This window comes from Triplophysa rosa, linkage group LG18 (assembly GCF_024868665.1).
Source record: "Triplophysa rosa linkage group LG18, Trosa_1v2, whole genome shotgun sequence".
Taxonomy (NCBI): domain Eukaryota; kingdom Metazoa; phylum Chordata; class Actinopteri; order Cypriniformes; family Nemacheilidae; genus Triplophysa; species Triplophysa rosa.
Window position 1 is genome coordinate 22188499 of NC_079907.1, and position 15516 is coordinate 22204014.

The 15516-nt window shown below is 38.7% G+C and overlaps 2 protein-coding genes across 6 annotated transcripts in view; one reads left to right on the forward strand and one right to left on the reverse strand.

The window, feature by feature from the left end:
- waplb (WAPL cohesin release factor b) overlaps positions 1 to 10305 on the reverse strand; it is a 28114-nt gene extending 17809 nt beyond the window's left edge. The window contains exons 1-5 of one of the 2 annotated variants that reach the window (XM_057358646.1): positions 10061 to 10305; positions 8517 to 9004; positions 2384 to 3056; positions 1009 to 1313; positions 668 to 804 (exon numbers count right to left, since the gene is read on the reverse strand). In XM_057358646.1, coding sequence (XP_057214629.1) covers positions 668 to 804; positions 1009 to 1313; positions 2384 to 3056; positions 8517 to 8982 — 1581 coding nt within the window. In that variant the 5' untranslated portion in view covers positions 8983 to 9004; positions 10061 to 10305. Of the gene's footprint in view, positions 1 to 667; positions 805 to 984; positions 1314 to 2383; positions 3057 to 8516; positions 9005 to 10060 lie in introns of both variants that reach the window. The other variant, XM_057358645.1, reaches the window with a different exon arrangement.
- Positions 10306 to 10440: 135 nt separating this feature from the next.
- btbd16 (BTB (POZ) domain containing 16) overlaps positions 10441 to 15516 on the forward strand; it is a 14746-nt gene continuing 9670 nt past the window's right edge. Inside the window, exons 1-8 of one of the 4 annotated variants that reach the window (XM_057358650.1) lie at positions 10441 to 10518; positions 10639 to 10708; positions 10835 to 10927; positions 11147 to 11189; positions 11306 to 11462; positions 13686 to 13791; positions 14107 to 14195; positions 14451 to 14579. In XM_057358650.1, coding sequence (XP_057214633.1) covers positions 10869 to 10927; positions 11147 to 11189; positions 11306 to 11462; positions 13686 to 13791; positions 14107 to 14195; positions 14451 to 14579 — 583 coding nt within the window. In that variant the 5' untranslated portion in view covers positions 10441 to 10518; positions 10639 to 10708; positions 10835 to 10868. The other 3 variants (XM_057358648.1, XM_057358649.1, XM_057358647.1) reach the window with 3 other exon arrangements.

The window sequence follows — 15516 nt, forward strand, 5'->3', positions numbered from 1 at the left end:
TCTGTAATTTTAAGGGGGAATGCCTACATTTCTAAGAATTTTCTTAGAATTTTGTCACTAGGAGCAACTCCTTGAACTAAGATTTTTCATGAATACGGGCCCAGGAGTCTAAGAGGCGATTCACATTTCGCTTCTAAAAAGTGTTAGCTGTCATCTCGACTCTGTTTGGCCAAATGAATCCAGGTGCTGGAAATTTCACCGAAAAGGGACTAGTTTGCAAGTATGATAATGGCACAAGCTAACAGGGTGATATGCTGACATTGTTTCAAGTTCAATGAATCAATCATCACTCCAGAGTGGACTGTACATATCGAGCAGACGCTGCAGCAGCCGTCATAATGGCGGAGCTGACAGCGGGGGTGAGCAACATAACAACATTACTGTCGTTACAGATAAAGCCAAGCAGATGAAAGCAGTGTTATGCTCCTTTCACATTCTGCCTTCACTAGACTTCTGCTAGTCTAAATACACCAAAGGACAACAAATCAAATGTCTACATCATTTCTTTAGACGATGGCACCATTTACTGGTGAAATGGCCAATAAAATCCCTCAGCTCTGAATGACATGATGCTCGGTGTACGCAATCTTCTCGAAACGCAATAACAAACCATCAGTCGAACCATAGGGAAGACGTGCAGAATATGAAGCGTTGGTGTCAGACTCGCCTTTTTAGGCCCGCTGAAGATCTTCCTGTTGCTGTCCTTGGCTTTCTCCTGAGGTTTCACCTGAGCCTTCCTGACTGTCTCAGACATGGAGGGGAAGTGGACTTCAGGGAACTCCAGAGGATCTGAACAGCGTAAAACTGCAAACATACAAGGCTTCTGAAAACATGTTCCTTGCCTCGCTGACAAGTGCAGGCGGTTTATGCTACGAATACATGGACTAATAGCTGAAAAGATACTTGTTCATCTATTGTTAGGCAAAAACTGCTTGTAATGCATGTAATTACAGCAACTGAGACAAACTATGTGTGTATACTGACCGTGTTTAGGGCCATGAATCTGACCTGCTGCGTGGCTGCTCTGAGCAATCTGCATCTCTATGGGCTGAAGACTGTCTTCATTTGTCTCCATCGGAACCATTGGCCTTGCTACACCCATCTCAGCTTTTCTCTTAGCCTTCCTCCTTTCAGAGGAACCCTCCTCTTCACTGTCGCTCTCACTCAGGTCATCAAAACCAAAGTATTTGATCCTGTACTTGGAGCATCCTGAAGCAGACTCGTCTTCATCCTCAGCCAGCAGGTCTGTGTCATCGAACCCGAAGAGCTCCAGCTTACTGCCCTTTACTTTGCTCTGCGTGGGTCTGGATCGACTGGAAACCCAACGGACAAGGACAAGGAGTCAGAACCGCCACTTTGCACATACAATTACATGGTGGAGTGAGGAACTGAGAGGAACCAATGAATTATAAAATGGAAAAAAAAACATTTGATCTACATGTGCTTCAAGGTTGATCAGTGATGTTAAGTGCTGTTTAAGAAATATTCCTTGCCCAATGTCTGTTGCAAGAAGAGCAACATTCTTCTTCCCATAAATACAAGAATGAACAAAACTAAAACAAAACCTCCCTATCAATTAATGAATAAAGAAAACCCATCAATAAAAGATGATAGAAAAGAAAACCTCCCTATAAATTAATGAGGGAAGAAAACTACCAACTTTCTTTCCAATTATTCATTCATTATTAGAAACTCCCTAACAATTAATAACTGACCAAAACTAGCAAAATAATCCCTCCCTATCAATTAATGAAAGAACAGAAAACAATCCCTTACTACTAGGGGTGTGAATCTTTAGGTAGAGTGAATCGATTAAATTCCATTTAACATGTTTTGATTCGATTTTTGCGATCTCAGAATGATTCAATTCGTTTTAATCCACAATGAAAATCTATTCATTCGATTCCATTTACAATTATTAGTTTAACAACTCAATTTAGTAACTTTATAGGACTTTACTTGCCTTAATGTAGAGTCAAAACAAATCTGACAAATCACAAACTGTTCATTGTACCCAAGGTGGGTTTTTTTGTGATTATTAGTGATGCAAAGAGAAAAATCTGGACACCGTGGACAGAATACTGAAACTGTACATAGCTTATGTACTAAATTATATAACGATAAGCTCAATGGATGTTAAAATAGCTAACAACGTTAACTAATATCCTTCATAAATGTGAACAATACTAAAACCCTTCAAGTTGTGTGCGAGTTCAGATTTGAACAATTAGGCCCCAACCTTACAAAACATGTAATGGCGTTTGTATTAAAACCATTATATGCATCAGGCACAAAACAGTAACAGCGTCATCAGAGGTTACAATAATTAAACCCTTTACCTTTCACCAACAATAAACAATAACAATATACGCCACACTATTACCTGACAGGTTTGCTTTCAGTCTTCTTCACTCTTCCAGCATCCCCTGCGTCAGCCGCTGGAGAACTGGATGTGTATTCCTCCATCCCGCGGTCCATTGAGTCCTGAAAGGTGACATTAAACATGGAAACACAAGATGGGTGCAGCACTGTGTAGTCTCTTGTCCGACCTCTGCTCGCTGCCGTTTTTCCGATACCATCAGACCCGCTGTTCTGTGCCACTCCACCGAAGCTGTGACCAGAGGCGCTTTCACTGCCATCTGCTCCACCAGGCTGCTTGCCTTTATTGGGTCTGCAATACGTCCTGCAGTTAGACGCCCTGAGCAGAGACTGAGAGTGGTCTTCGCTTTCCGACGGCTCTACGGGAACGTAAAAATCTCCCCGGTCGAGTTTCTCCAAGTAAGTCTCAGTGGATGTTTTCCCCTGAGAGCTTCTAGCGTAACTACTGGACGGCCACATGGTAGACGGAGGGTCTTCAGGGCCGGTGTAGAGGGATGTGGAGCGTGCCCCGAGACCGACCACAGCGCTCCAGGCATCATAGGAATCCTTGTCCTCTGTTTTTTCAGACTTCAACGTGGTGGTCTGGGCTAAAGATCTCGTGTCGCTTTCACAAGGGTTTTTGTACCACGAATAGCTGTGGCGTTCTGTGCCTTCGATGGACCAACTCGGGATCTTTCCTAAAGAAAAAGAAATCAGTTGGAAAACGTCAGTCAGATGGAACAACTTTACACATTCAGCAAAACAAGATTCATTCGTAACGGCTAGATATAGTGTTCATTTTTAGTTACTACAGCCATTACAGCTGTGCGTTAACCATTTCTAAGCCTTCACAACATGTTTGTTAAACTAATAAGACAGACTCGAAGCTAAATTTACCTACAGGGCCATGAAAACAATCTCCCCCATCATGTCATGTTGTGTTGATTTAAGGTTCACACTTTTAAAACTTTAAAATCAACTCAAGTGGTTTTAGTGACCTAAAAGTGAAGTGATCTACTATAAAATATTCACACTTTATTTTTAGAATCCAATTAACTCGAAAAGTATCTAATTGTAATAGTTAAATAACAATAATACATTTTTATTGTTCCATACTCAATAACAATAATGAACCAACCAAAACCGCTCCCAAAGGCCGCTGGCACTGACAACAGTGTATCATGAGACCTTTGCATGCTTAGAGTATGCCACGTTTGGACTTGAAAGCACGTCACGCATGCAGATCAAAATATTTCATTCAATTACAATCCTTGGGAGCTTTGGTAATCGCACAAGGTCAACATCTTTCATTATATTTCCATTAATGGTCCGGCTCTAGTGTGAGCCATTAGCTATCTCTAGATCGTTCAACGTGGACCGAAGAAAAGTTTGTATCGATGCTGACTTTTGATTCACTAAACATAACATGCTTCATTTTGAAGCAGACAGGATTAAGTGAGCTCATTCAGGATTCATCAGACTGACTCAAACCAGTAACTCCTTGTTAAAATATTACAAGGAGTGTTTTCATAAGATCCACTACAGAAAACAGCTTATAACAGTAACGTATTACTAGTTTTTGTCTGCAACTCAAGAAAAAAAAACTAGCCTTTTTTACGCTTAAATCTGAAATCCAAAAGCTTTATATGCCTAGGTCATGTGTAAAGTCAGAGGTCATGCTTATGCTGGAATTCATATCTCATGTAAACGTGCATACAACCTTAACAACAAATTCATGTTTATAGTTTAAAAAATTTGAAATACATAAAGTTTGTTTAATCCAACGTTTCACTTCAAATGTTTATCAACCCACAGGAGTCTATTGGTTGACAGGAAGAAGGTTTCTGGAGCTTAAAATCATGGTCCCGGGACAGTCAGGATATTATTTAACATAACTCTGATTGTGTTCAGCTGTAAATTATATTTACAAATACACCTGGGCTGGCATGAGGGTGAGAAAATATGTCCATATGTTGACTTAGCATGAGCAAGTTCTCAAATTTTCTTTCATGACTTCTATGGTGTGTTTGACTAGTCGAGAGATCAATCTAAACACACTGCTAGTGGTCTTCAAAACAGCAATCACATCTTGGCAGTGAAAACATCATCTGTAGTTACACAACACTCACTTCCATTATTGTACCCATCCACCACTGCATCAATACCGACAATTAAGGCTATTTACCAAGAGCTCGGAGACAGCACAAAACAAGAAAAAAAAACATTGAAAAACCCCGTTGTGGTTTATGGAAAAGAAAGTCTGCATGAAAGCATAGCATTAGAGAGGCTGTAAAGTCTGAAAATCATCTGTTACACAAGAGCACTTACACAATGAGTTATATCACTACTTTCTGGACATTTCCCTATTCATTCGGTTCTCAAAGGCCAAAATGAAAAAAGTAGGCTTATATCGGTCACGACCACCTAAAACGTCGTTCTTTTAGTTAACAATATTCAAATGACGAGTTGCCATTAAGCAACCCATTACTTCTCCAAGGACAAATTCTGAAAATAATTAAAATAACTTCTGAACAACTGTAGCCCTATAAAGAGACCTATAAATGGTGTTCATATCCTATAAAAAGTCTGTATCAGACATGTAAACTCACTAATTCCTTACAACAAATAGGATCATATAGGGAGCCGCAGAGATGATGTATTTTTGTATGCAAACCACGGAAGCGAGACTTCCGGTTCCATCGCTCCAAAGTCTATGGGTTTTTGAATGGGTTTTTGGTAGGGCTGTGTATTGGCAAGTGCCTCCCGATACGATACATATCACGATAGATGGGTCACGATACAATATATTGCTATGTATTTCGATACGATACACATTGCGATATATTGCAATACTTTAAATAGAAAATGTCAAAAGTAGAGCTAGAAATACAACCTGCTGTGCACCAGCGGGGGTTTTCTGTAAGGGTAAGTGTAAAAACATCCCTTACCTCTGCAGAGTGGCCATGATGTGCGATGCATGGACCTTTAGATCAGAGGTTTGGCTTCTCAAACTGTGGGTCGCGCCCCTCAAGTGGGTAGCACAGGGGAATAAGGCGGCTCACGCAAGTCACTTGGCTGTTGTGGTGCATTACAGTTAAAACACTGAACATGGGCAGTATAGAACCCCTGGTTCATCCGTGCTGTAAATGCGCTGGTGTCACATCCGTGAAAGCACAATAAATGTCATTGTTACTTTTCTTAATAAACTTTTTGTCTAATGCACTGCAGTAGCCAAGTGACTTTTGTCATGACTTGCGAAACCTACAAACAGCATTATTTTATATAACTCATTACTCCATGACTTATTTTGAAAAACAAAGCACACCCTAGTGTTGTCACGATACTGGAATTTCTAACTTCGATTCAATACCTAAAAAAATATCGATATTCGATACCATTTTCGATACCACGGGGAATAAACTGCCATAGCAATAAGGCCCTAATAAGCAATAGCAATATAGGCCTTTTTAATTTTTATTTGAAGTTAAATTGAACAAGACTAGACAATGAGGTATATATTTTTACATTATTTATTAATTGTTAATCTAATGTTAATTTTACGAATACATTTACTATTTAAAATCAAAGTTGTATTTGTCAGTATTAATGGAACAGACCCTGTTGAAAAAACCAGCCTATGCTGGTTTGGTATGTTTTGATGCTGGTTTGCGCTGGTTTAAACTGTTCATGTGCTGGTTTAAGATGGTTCTTAGCTGGTTTAAGATCAAACCAGCATCGATCAAAACATACCTTACCCAGCCTATACTGGATTTTTCAACAGGGGAGCTTACATAAATAGTTGTATTTTTTGACTAACTAACATGAGATTAATAAATACTTGAACAAATGTATTGCTCATTCATTGTTGGTTAATGTTAGTTAATAGCCTACATTTTTATTTGGCTAAATTGGCTTTTATTCACATAGGCCCATATGCTATAGTACACAAGAATTTCACTGCAGTTTACTGTAGTAAATACTACAGTATACAGTATTTTTGTGGACAAATGTATTTACTACTGTAGAGTAAAGCACTGAAAATACAGCAGACAGGAAAATTAAAAAGGAAAAAACTAATTTGGTAAAAAACTAAAAATTATATGGCCCTAATTTATCCATTTGTATAACCTGTCTATTTATGTGATGACCTGCACTTGTGTTTTTTCTTAAGATGACAAAACCTCTGTAGCACCGGTGCTGTGAGAAAAAAAGTTTACGTACCTGGTTATAGCAACAGGTAATGAATAAAAGGGACTGAATAGAGACACAAAAATCTCAAGAGATGATTTTACAAACCTGAGAGTAATATTAGCATCCTAAAACCCTCTCAGAGAAGCTGCATCTGTATTCTTTTCCTTTTTCCAATATTGCAAACACACATTCCTACATCACACTATAACAACAATACAGTAGTAGCTGAAATGTACACATTTTTTATTGTTTCATTTGTTTTGCACTAAAGCTAGCAAAACTGTTCTTGTTATATTTTTTGGATCCTGCATTAAAGAAAGTAAATGACTGGAGTTTTTTTTAAACCTCTGTCTGTGAACTGTTTCTCTAATGTCTGGTCTAATGTCTCATCAGGTAACAGGACGATCCAACCAAAGTCAAAGTACCTTAAGTTGGATCTTTGAGAGACCTCACTCATCAGCATGCACTGTTTTAGAAGAATCATCACGGAGCGAATAAAGACAGAGGGTGATGAGTTCTCTGTGCTGTGCTCCTAAATGAGATAAACAGCACATGGACATCAGTCCAGACGCTACGCTTCACGGGCGTCGAAATGTTCTCCATGTATTAACATTGCCACTGACAGGGTGTCAGTGTTTTAAAACTTTCCTCTAAGTTCACCTCATTGATTACTTAGTCAGCCAAATGATTTGCAAGACCCTGGAGGAATACCGACCTGAAAAAGCAATTATGGAGAGGAAATGTAAAATAGGGTTTGAGCCAATTAAAGATTTTCATTTCTTGGTCTGCAGAGAGCTTCAGGCTGTTGTATGAGTCAAACCCGTGTATCCATTATGCTGGTATTAAGCTGGGACTTACACAGATATAAAGCTTGTAATGCTGATGTCCTGAGCATTTACAGCAGAATAATACTGTGCCAATGATGGGTGATCCCTCAACAATGTTTTCATTTAACGCAAACATACATGAAAAAGAAAGTTTATGTCAGATCGAATGCACTCCTGAGACCAAGGGCCAAGCAATTACTTCATTGAAATCCCACAATTATTACACCGAAATTAGCATCCTACAATTATCCCATTAGCATTTTGTGACACAATTAGGTATGCTATGAAACTCCCTAATGTGATACTTTGTTGGATATTAAAGGAATACGACAGCAAAACTCTTCAAACTAAAAAAAACCTTCAGCAATAGCAAGAGTGATATAGACGTCATGTGAAGCTATATAAATGCTTGAAGAAGAGTTATGAAACTCAAATTTCATATATCAGCATTCAACCGTTATGTTAATAAATATTTCAAAATCTCTATTACTGAAAAGTGGACACGAAAATAAAACAGAAACAGACATACTTCTAAAGATGCTGAACATCTATCAGAAACACCTGATGTAGTCAAGTGGTGTTCACCAGTTCTCTTTCACAACCTAAGTAAAAAGCCACTCAACCAAAGAAAACCACCATAAACAGCTGACAAGCACTCAGAAATTAGGCTTTCCAAATCTATGATATAAGTTCTGTGATATAAGCTCCTTTGTTCTGAATCTTTGTTATGCCAAAAATAAACTGCCAGTGAATTTTACCGATATTTAGATGCAGTCTGCCTCTGTAAATCAAAAAGGTGCTTGTTCAAACATTACAAAGAGACAAGCAAACAACCACAAGAAACCCAAATCTAGGCCAGGTGTGCAAGATAAAGTGCACGCACCCTTCACATGAAGTTCAACAGATCAAGTTTCTTTCAACAATCAAAATAAATTTAACAGCCCACAACAGCAGTTGATTTGGCATTGGTACTGGAGCAAACACTTGCCATACCTCAGACAAGCACAACAAATAATAAACAAGGTGACATGGTGAACTTCCCAAAACAAAGAAATAAATCTAACTGTACATGAAATGCAAACAGCATAAAGAGCTGACATTTATAATAAGTGGGGAAAGTCCTTCAGGAACATAACGTACCTGCAGCAGAGGTGTTAAAGAATTTCCCAGGATCCTCTGGCACTTTGTGAGCACTTCTTTCACTACTGAGTGTGAAAGGGGCCCTGCTGGGGGCCACGGCCTCCACACTGGCCGGCTGATTCACCCTGCTGTTGGGCTCCAGCGTTAGGCTGGCCTGAGAGACTCCGATGGATGTCACCTTAGGCTTGGTCTGGGCTACGTTACGAGATGTGACCGGTCTAGACTCATCATCACTGTCAAACCCAAACGGATCCTCTGAGGAGTCACCTTCCACGACCTTGGGCCTCTTGTTCCGGTCAGTCACCTCGATCTTCAAACCAGGCCTCTTTGCTCCCACCTTGGCTTTGTAAGTTGTTTCACCCCATTTGGTGCTGAGCGTGGCCCTTTTGTTGGACAACACCTCGTCAAACTTGGAGGTCCCATCTCCCCCTCTTCGGCTGTAGGTTTTTCCAAATCTAGATGTCATTGTGGCATCTGTCTCATATTCCCTGTGAAGAGAATAAAAAACGCTTTCATGAAAAGCCCACATAACTGCATGTTTTGTAACCAAAAGCTGATCTTTGATGATGTCTCATGTTTCAACAGTATTATGTCATCTACTTGTCTGAACCAAAAAGATTTTAGGATTAGCCATTATAAAAAATGATTTACTCCTAAACTCAATTCAAACTCAACCACCACTTGCATTACTGTGCTGACAAGGAGGACAATTACTACAAAAATCTTGGTATGTGTGATTCTGACTTTATTATAGTTTAAAAGCACAAATAATGAAATGGGCTTAAGTCACTCTGAACAACACCAAGAAAAACAAACCTGAAGCAATACGCTTCAATGACTGATAAATAACAAGCTTTAATTTCGGAAATAAAACATAATATGCAATAAAACAACAGTGAAGTTTAAGAATTAGCTCAACAAAATACCAACTAACATCAACACTAACAAAAAGTACCGTTATTTATGGTTTCGTGTTAATACTGACTGATAAACACAATACGGAGTTGACTCTGGGGTCGTTAACTTGCTTTAACAGCAAAATTCCACAAATATTTTAAAGCTTTTGGACAAAACATAACATCTCTCCATTAACAAACACTAACGTTAATTTAATAACAGCACAGAAATAAGAGGTTGTTAGCGACTGACTGACATGCTAATATTAGCCATTGGGTTAACGTTAGATTGTATCAGGTCTCTTCTGTTTTCCTGGCGTACGTTACGTTTTCCTCCTCACGCAAATGACGCCACTAAACCAACTTCCTAACCTCTCTTAAACCCTACTTGTGGCTGAAACAAGCTCATATCTATGTAGATTCAAAACACCATAACAATGCTAATACGCTAGCATGATTATTAGCGTCTACAGGCTAACATGCTAATCAGACCATGTTATGACATATTTGCCATAAACCACGCAATTACATGCCCTGATACAGACTTATATTTAATGTACAATTGAAATAAAATGTATACATTAAATCTGTAGTGTCTACCTGCTTATTTAAAGCCAACGGAATGAGAGCAGAAGGTGTAATACTCGCCTGGGTGGTGAAGAGAGTGAATCCGGGCCTCTGAGCTCTAAACACTAGATAAACAAACGCTCAGAACTGATGATCACTGCCTCACACACACTCTGTCAACACCGCCGTGAGTGTTTTTCAGATACGTATCGCGACTTTCAGGAATATACACAGCAAAAGGCTTTTATTTAGGTTTCTCTTGTGTATTTCTGCCTCGATTGTTTCGATTCTGAAATACCAACGGCCTCCATTCGCCTTCCCCCTCCTTCGCGTTTTCGCGTCACGACCCTCGGGTTGCGACACGGGCGTAGATTCATTGTCCAACCAGAGTCCTCGGTGGACGGACGTAGGAGGATTTTCGAGCTTGTGATTGGTTAGTTTAGAAAGCGAGTTGAACGCGATGGGCGGAACTCGTTTCAGTTTGAACTGTGGGAATTGTATGCAAACGCTAGGTTTAGTTTTAAGCAGGTTATATTCCGGTACAAGCATTGTTTATTATAAATTGTTTATTACAATTGTTTTGTATGTATCATTTTTATGTGTTTTGCAAGTTTCAGTGGAGCATATTGTGATAATTTGTGTAATTCGATACTTGACAGGTCAAGTACCCCCACATCTCCTAGCAACAGGATCTGTCAACAGTAGATATGAGCCGTAAACACTACTAAGGTTAGTGTCATCTCTATTCATCCTCCTCTATACTGCCAGAGTTTGTTTAGTGGCTTTTAGTCTTTTAGTTGAGATGAGCCGTATAGCCTTTTTTAATATTCCTTGAATGTTTGGGAACATGATCAGTCAGGACGCCTGAAAGGATTTGGAATGAAAGGGAATGTATATTCACTGGAGTCCATTATCTTGCAGCAATATGCATTCCAGACCTCATACAAGGTGGGTTATTGTGTCATGCATGGCTTATTATTCTTATTAGTCATATATATAATAATTATATTTTCCTAACTGTTTAAAAGAGAAAACAATGGGTAGCACTACCATAAATAAATGATGCTAAAAAAATCTGATTTTTTGTCAAAAATATTATTTCCTTAAAATCTGTTTTTAAATTTGGTTTTGCAATTCACGCATCACAAACCTATTTATTTATTTCAGGTTGATCACCTCCCACATTTCACAGCAAAACTCTAAACGAGGTGTAAGTTTGAAACATTTGAACATATTTTCGCTTTGTAATTCTGATACAAAGTGGATTTATTTTAACATGCGCAGCACATGATTATTATTTGTACTGTTTTTCTATGATTGTAACAGGTGGCAGCTCGCTCACTGCTGTGTCAGCGCACACAAACTGGGCACACTAACCGCTGGCAGCTGACTGGCACTGTGGGCAGTGACCTGTTGGGGCAGGCACAGGTTCGGCGGGCAGAGGAGTTTGCACTTCAATTATCAGATAGGAAAATCAAATCAGGTAAAAGATGTTATCATAATACATTTACAAACTAATCATGTTTCATTTTTTTTAATGGATTCTAGTGTTTTGCATACTGGTCACACTTCTGCAAATTGTGGTTTAAATAAGTACAAAAGAAAGAATAATACTTTGCATAATATCATAAAACATGTTTTAAATCATGCCATAACATGTTCTACTTTATATTTCTTATTGAAGAACCAGCATAGGTTTCACTGCAAAAAAGGGATAGTTCACCCAAAATGAAAATTGTGTCATCATTTAGCCACCCTATTGTAATTTCAAATCTGTATGACTTTTCTTTTTTTCCACAAAAGAAGATATTTTGAAGAAAGTTGGTTACCGAACAGCGTTGGCACCCATTCACTTCTATTGTATGGACACAAAACCAATGCAAGTGAAAGGGTGGCAGTAACAAAATTCTTCAAAATATCTTTGGTGTTCTGCTGAGGACAGAAAGTCATACAGGTTTGAAATGACAAGAGGGCGAGTAAATGATGACACCATTTCCATTTTTGGGCGAACTTTCACTTTAACTGTACCCTTTTCTTAAGTAATAGAAATGTTTAAAAGCCTTTGTGTAGCGAAGACATGAAAGTACGGACATGTACAAAAACTGTGAAAAGTGAAATATCTGTTTGGGTACTATGAATTTAGTCTGTCAATGTCAATGTCTTAGCTGGACTTTAAAGGAATAAGAAGACCTCTTTCTTCAATAAAACACAGAGCAAGATATCCACTGGTATACACACTTCATACTGTGTAAAACATGGGTGTTCATATTTGACATCAAGGAGTGACCAACTTGCCTTAATGATCTAAGCTTTACCCATGAGCCACAGGGGCAGGGCGTGTGCACTATTGACTTTGCCAGAATCCTAACACTGTGTGTCACAAACCTGGCATGAATTTAGAGATGGGCACCTAGAGGGGTCTGGCACCAGAGGGGTTTAGACCTATTGGCAGTTACGCATATGAATGCTCAATACCCAGCAGAAAATAAGAAAGACAGTGGGGCTTTTGATTCTAGTGCCAGATTTGTGAGGGTGCTTTTTAATCCAAATAATCAGAATACTGTGGTGAAATGGTGGTGCGCATGTTGAGAGGCGTCTGCTTGTGTTGAATGCTTCTTCTGGTTGTCATTACTCTATATTGTATATTTTAAGGGATACTTCAGCCAAAACTGGAAATTCTGTCATCATGTACTCACCTTCGAGTTGTTCCAAATCTGTTTAAATGTCTTTGTTCTGATGAACACAGAGAAAGATATTTGGAAGAATGCTTATAACCAGACAGATTTTGCCCCCCATTGACTCCCATAGTAGGAAAAATACAATGGTAGTCAAAAGTGCCCCTGAACTGTTTGCTGTCCTACATTCTTCAAAATATCTTCTTTTGTGTTCAACAGAACAAAACAATTTAAATGATAAAGTAATTTTTCCTACTATGGGAGTCAATGGGGAGCCAGATCTGTTTGTTTACAAGCATTCTTCCAAATATCTTTCTCTGTGTTCATCAGAACAAAGACATTTATACAGATTTGGAACAACTCGAAGGTGAGTAAATGACGACAAAATCTTTTCACTGATCAAGGTTTTTTTAGAGTTAGTATTATTTAGTATTATTTATAATAAACGGATAACACTTTACAATAAGGTTGTATTCGTTTGTGAACATTAGTAAATACATTAGCTTTAACTGAACCTAACAAAAACCAATATCGTTTTTCTCTTTTAATGTTAAAGCCAATGCAATTGTTCTCGTTGGTTCTTGTTAACATTTACATCTAAATGCTGAAATTAAGATAAACTAATATTAATAAATGCTGTAAAAGCATTGTTCATGTTAACTATGTTAACAACTACCACATTATTAAAGTGTGACTATAAAACTTTTTTCCAAAACATTTTACAAAAACAAATTGTTCAGTAGCCAATTAATGGAAAATGCCATAAGCATTCTTAGCAGACTGATTGTGTAGTAAAAATAAATTTCATTTAAATTTTACATTTCCCAAAAATATCATTTCAAAATGTATCGTCGTAGGTATGTAACTTCCTTGTTTTACTCTTTAATAGTCCTAAATCGAGTCTTTGTTTCATTAATGCATTAGCAGCCATCTGTCACGAAACAAAGACATATGTTTGCTCAAACTTATCTGGATCACTTCATTCTATTTTTGAACGCACAGATTTTCTCTCACTGTGTGTTATGTTGCAGCTGACCCCATGGCACTTCGCTGGCGTGAGGATACCACTGGCAGCACACAATCCCCTTTGCCACGACTGGTTCGCCCGCTGTCAGCCGGCCAACACAGCAGTGTCTGGTATGCCGCCAGGAGCAAGTGGACTTCCATGACAACTGTTTAGCAGGAGTGAGACGGCTGGTGGGGAGAGAGGGAGACAGTTTATCTCACTCTGGGGATACATCTGTGGGATACCTGCCAGGCCACATGCATGCTATCACTAAGGAGCAGGGCGGATAGTACATTAGAGAATGACAACTTTCCATTTGGCCAGGAAAGCCACAGGACACTTTGCAGTGGGGCATAGTGGGTTCAGAGGGGATTAAAGTGACAACGTGTGTGTGTGCCGCAGTTAATGAATGCGGCATTAATGTCTCTCTTTACCTTTACATATAGCAGTGAAGTCACATGGCCTTCAAAGCTTGACACCCCAGAGAAGCAATATCACAATCTCTCTCACAGAGTGGCCGGTAAAGCTAAACCAGGTATTAACTAAAGTATTGATGATTCCATCTCATTACTAACTCAGGCAACCAAAACAATCATTATTGCTCTTATAGATTTATAAACTCTTGGGTATAACTCATCTCACATTTGTGCTACAGAGCTTAGCTTGGCACACAACACAACCCCCATAGACATGAAACTCTTTAATGCTAACAGTGTTAAGGTGAATTAACCACTGCTATAATAAAATAATACAACTAAATACGATCTGTCTTCTCTGTGTATGTTCGTAGACGCAGTGCTAGAGTGTCTGGGGGGCAAATGGGAGTTACATTGCCCTTTCCTGAATAACTCTGACACATTATTTGAGCTGTATACCAACTGCAAGAAGGAAAGAGTTGCTCAGCTTCAGGAGAGAGGAGGTATAGTGCCCATCCATTTGCTAATTAGACTAACTTAGTTACATTTTAATAAACATGTCTTTTGCTATTGAGGGGATGCTGAATTTAACAGGTGCTAAAAGTTGAATTAAAGTGATGTGATCATTTGTTATCATAAAAAGCTTAAAAGGTCTTAGAGCCTTAAAGGGATACTGAAAATTCTGTCATCATGTACTCACCTTCGAGTTGTTCCAAATCTGTATACATTTCTTTGTTCTGATGAACACAGAGAAAGATATTTGGAAGAATGCTTGTAACCAGACAGATCTTGCTCCCCATTGACTCCCATAGTAGGATAAATGACATTGGGGCGGTTTCCCAGACAAGGACTAGCTTAAACCAAGACTAGGCCTTAGTTAAATTAGGATAATTAAGTTGTTTTAAAAAACATACTTTACAAAAAAAATATTACTGTGTGCATCTTGAGACAAAACAATCACAGTGATATATTTTAAGATATGTCAGTGCAAGTTGTTTTCGATCAAGGCATCTCTCACATTTAAGTTAGTCTGAGACTAGGCTTAAACCCTGTCTGGGAAACCGCCCCTTAATCATTTTGAAGAATGTAGGACAGCAAACAGTTCTGGGGCACTTTTGACTACCGTTGTATTTTTTCCTACTATGGGAGATGTCAGATGACATACTGTCACGGTATGCGCAGGGAACAGATCAAACGAGCAGATCATCAGAAGGATTTCTTTAATCCAAAACGAACACAGGCGAAACACAACTCCAAAACATACAATACTGGACACCGAAACAACCAAAGAAGAGAACTTATATAACACAGATAATGAGACATAAACAGGTGACGTGGATAAACTAATAATGTTCAATGATGGGGATCAGGTGAGATGGTGAAAAGGATTATGGGAAGTGTAGTCCAGTTGTAAGTGAGGGCAGACGGTGGATTGTGACA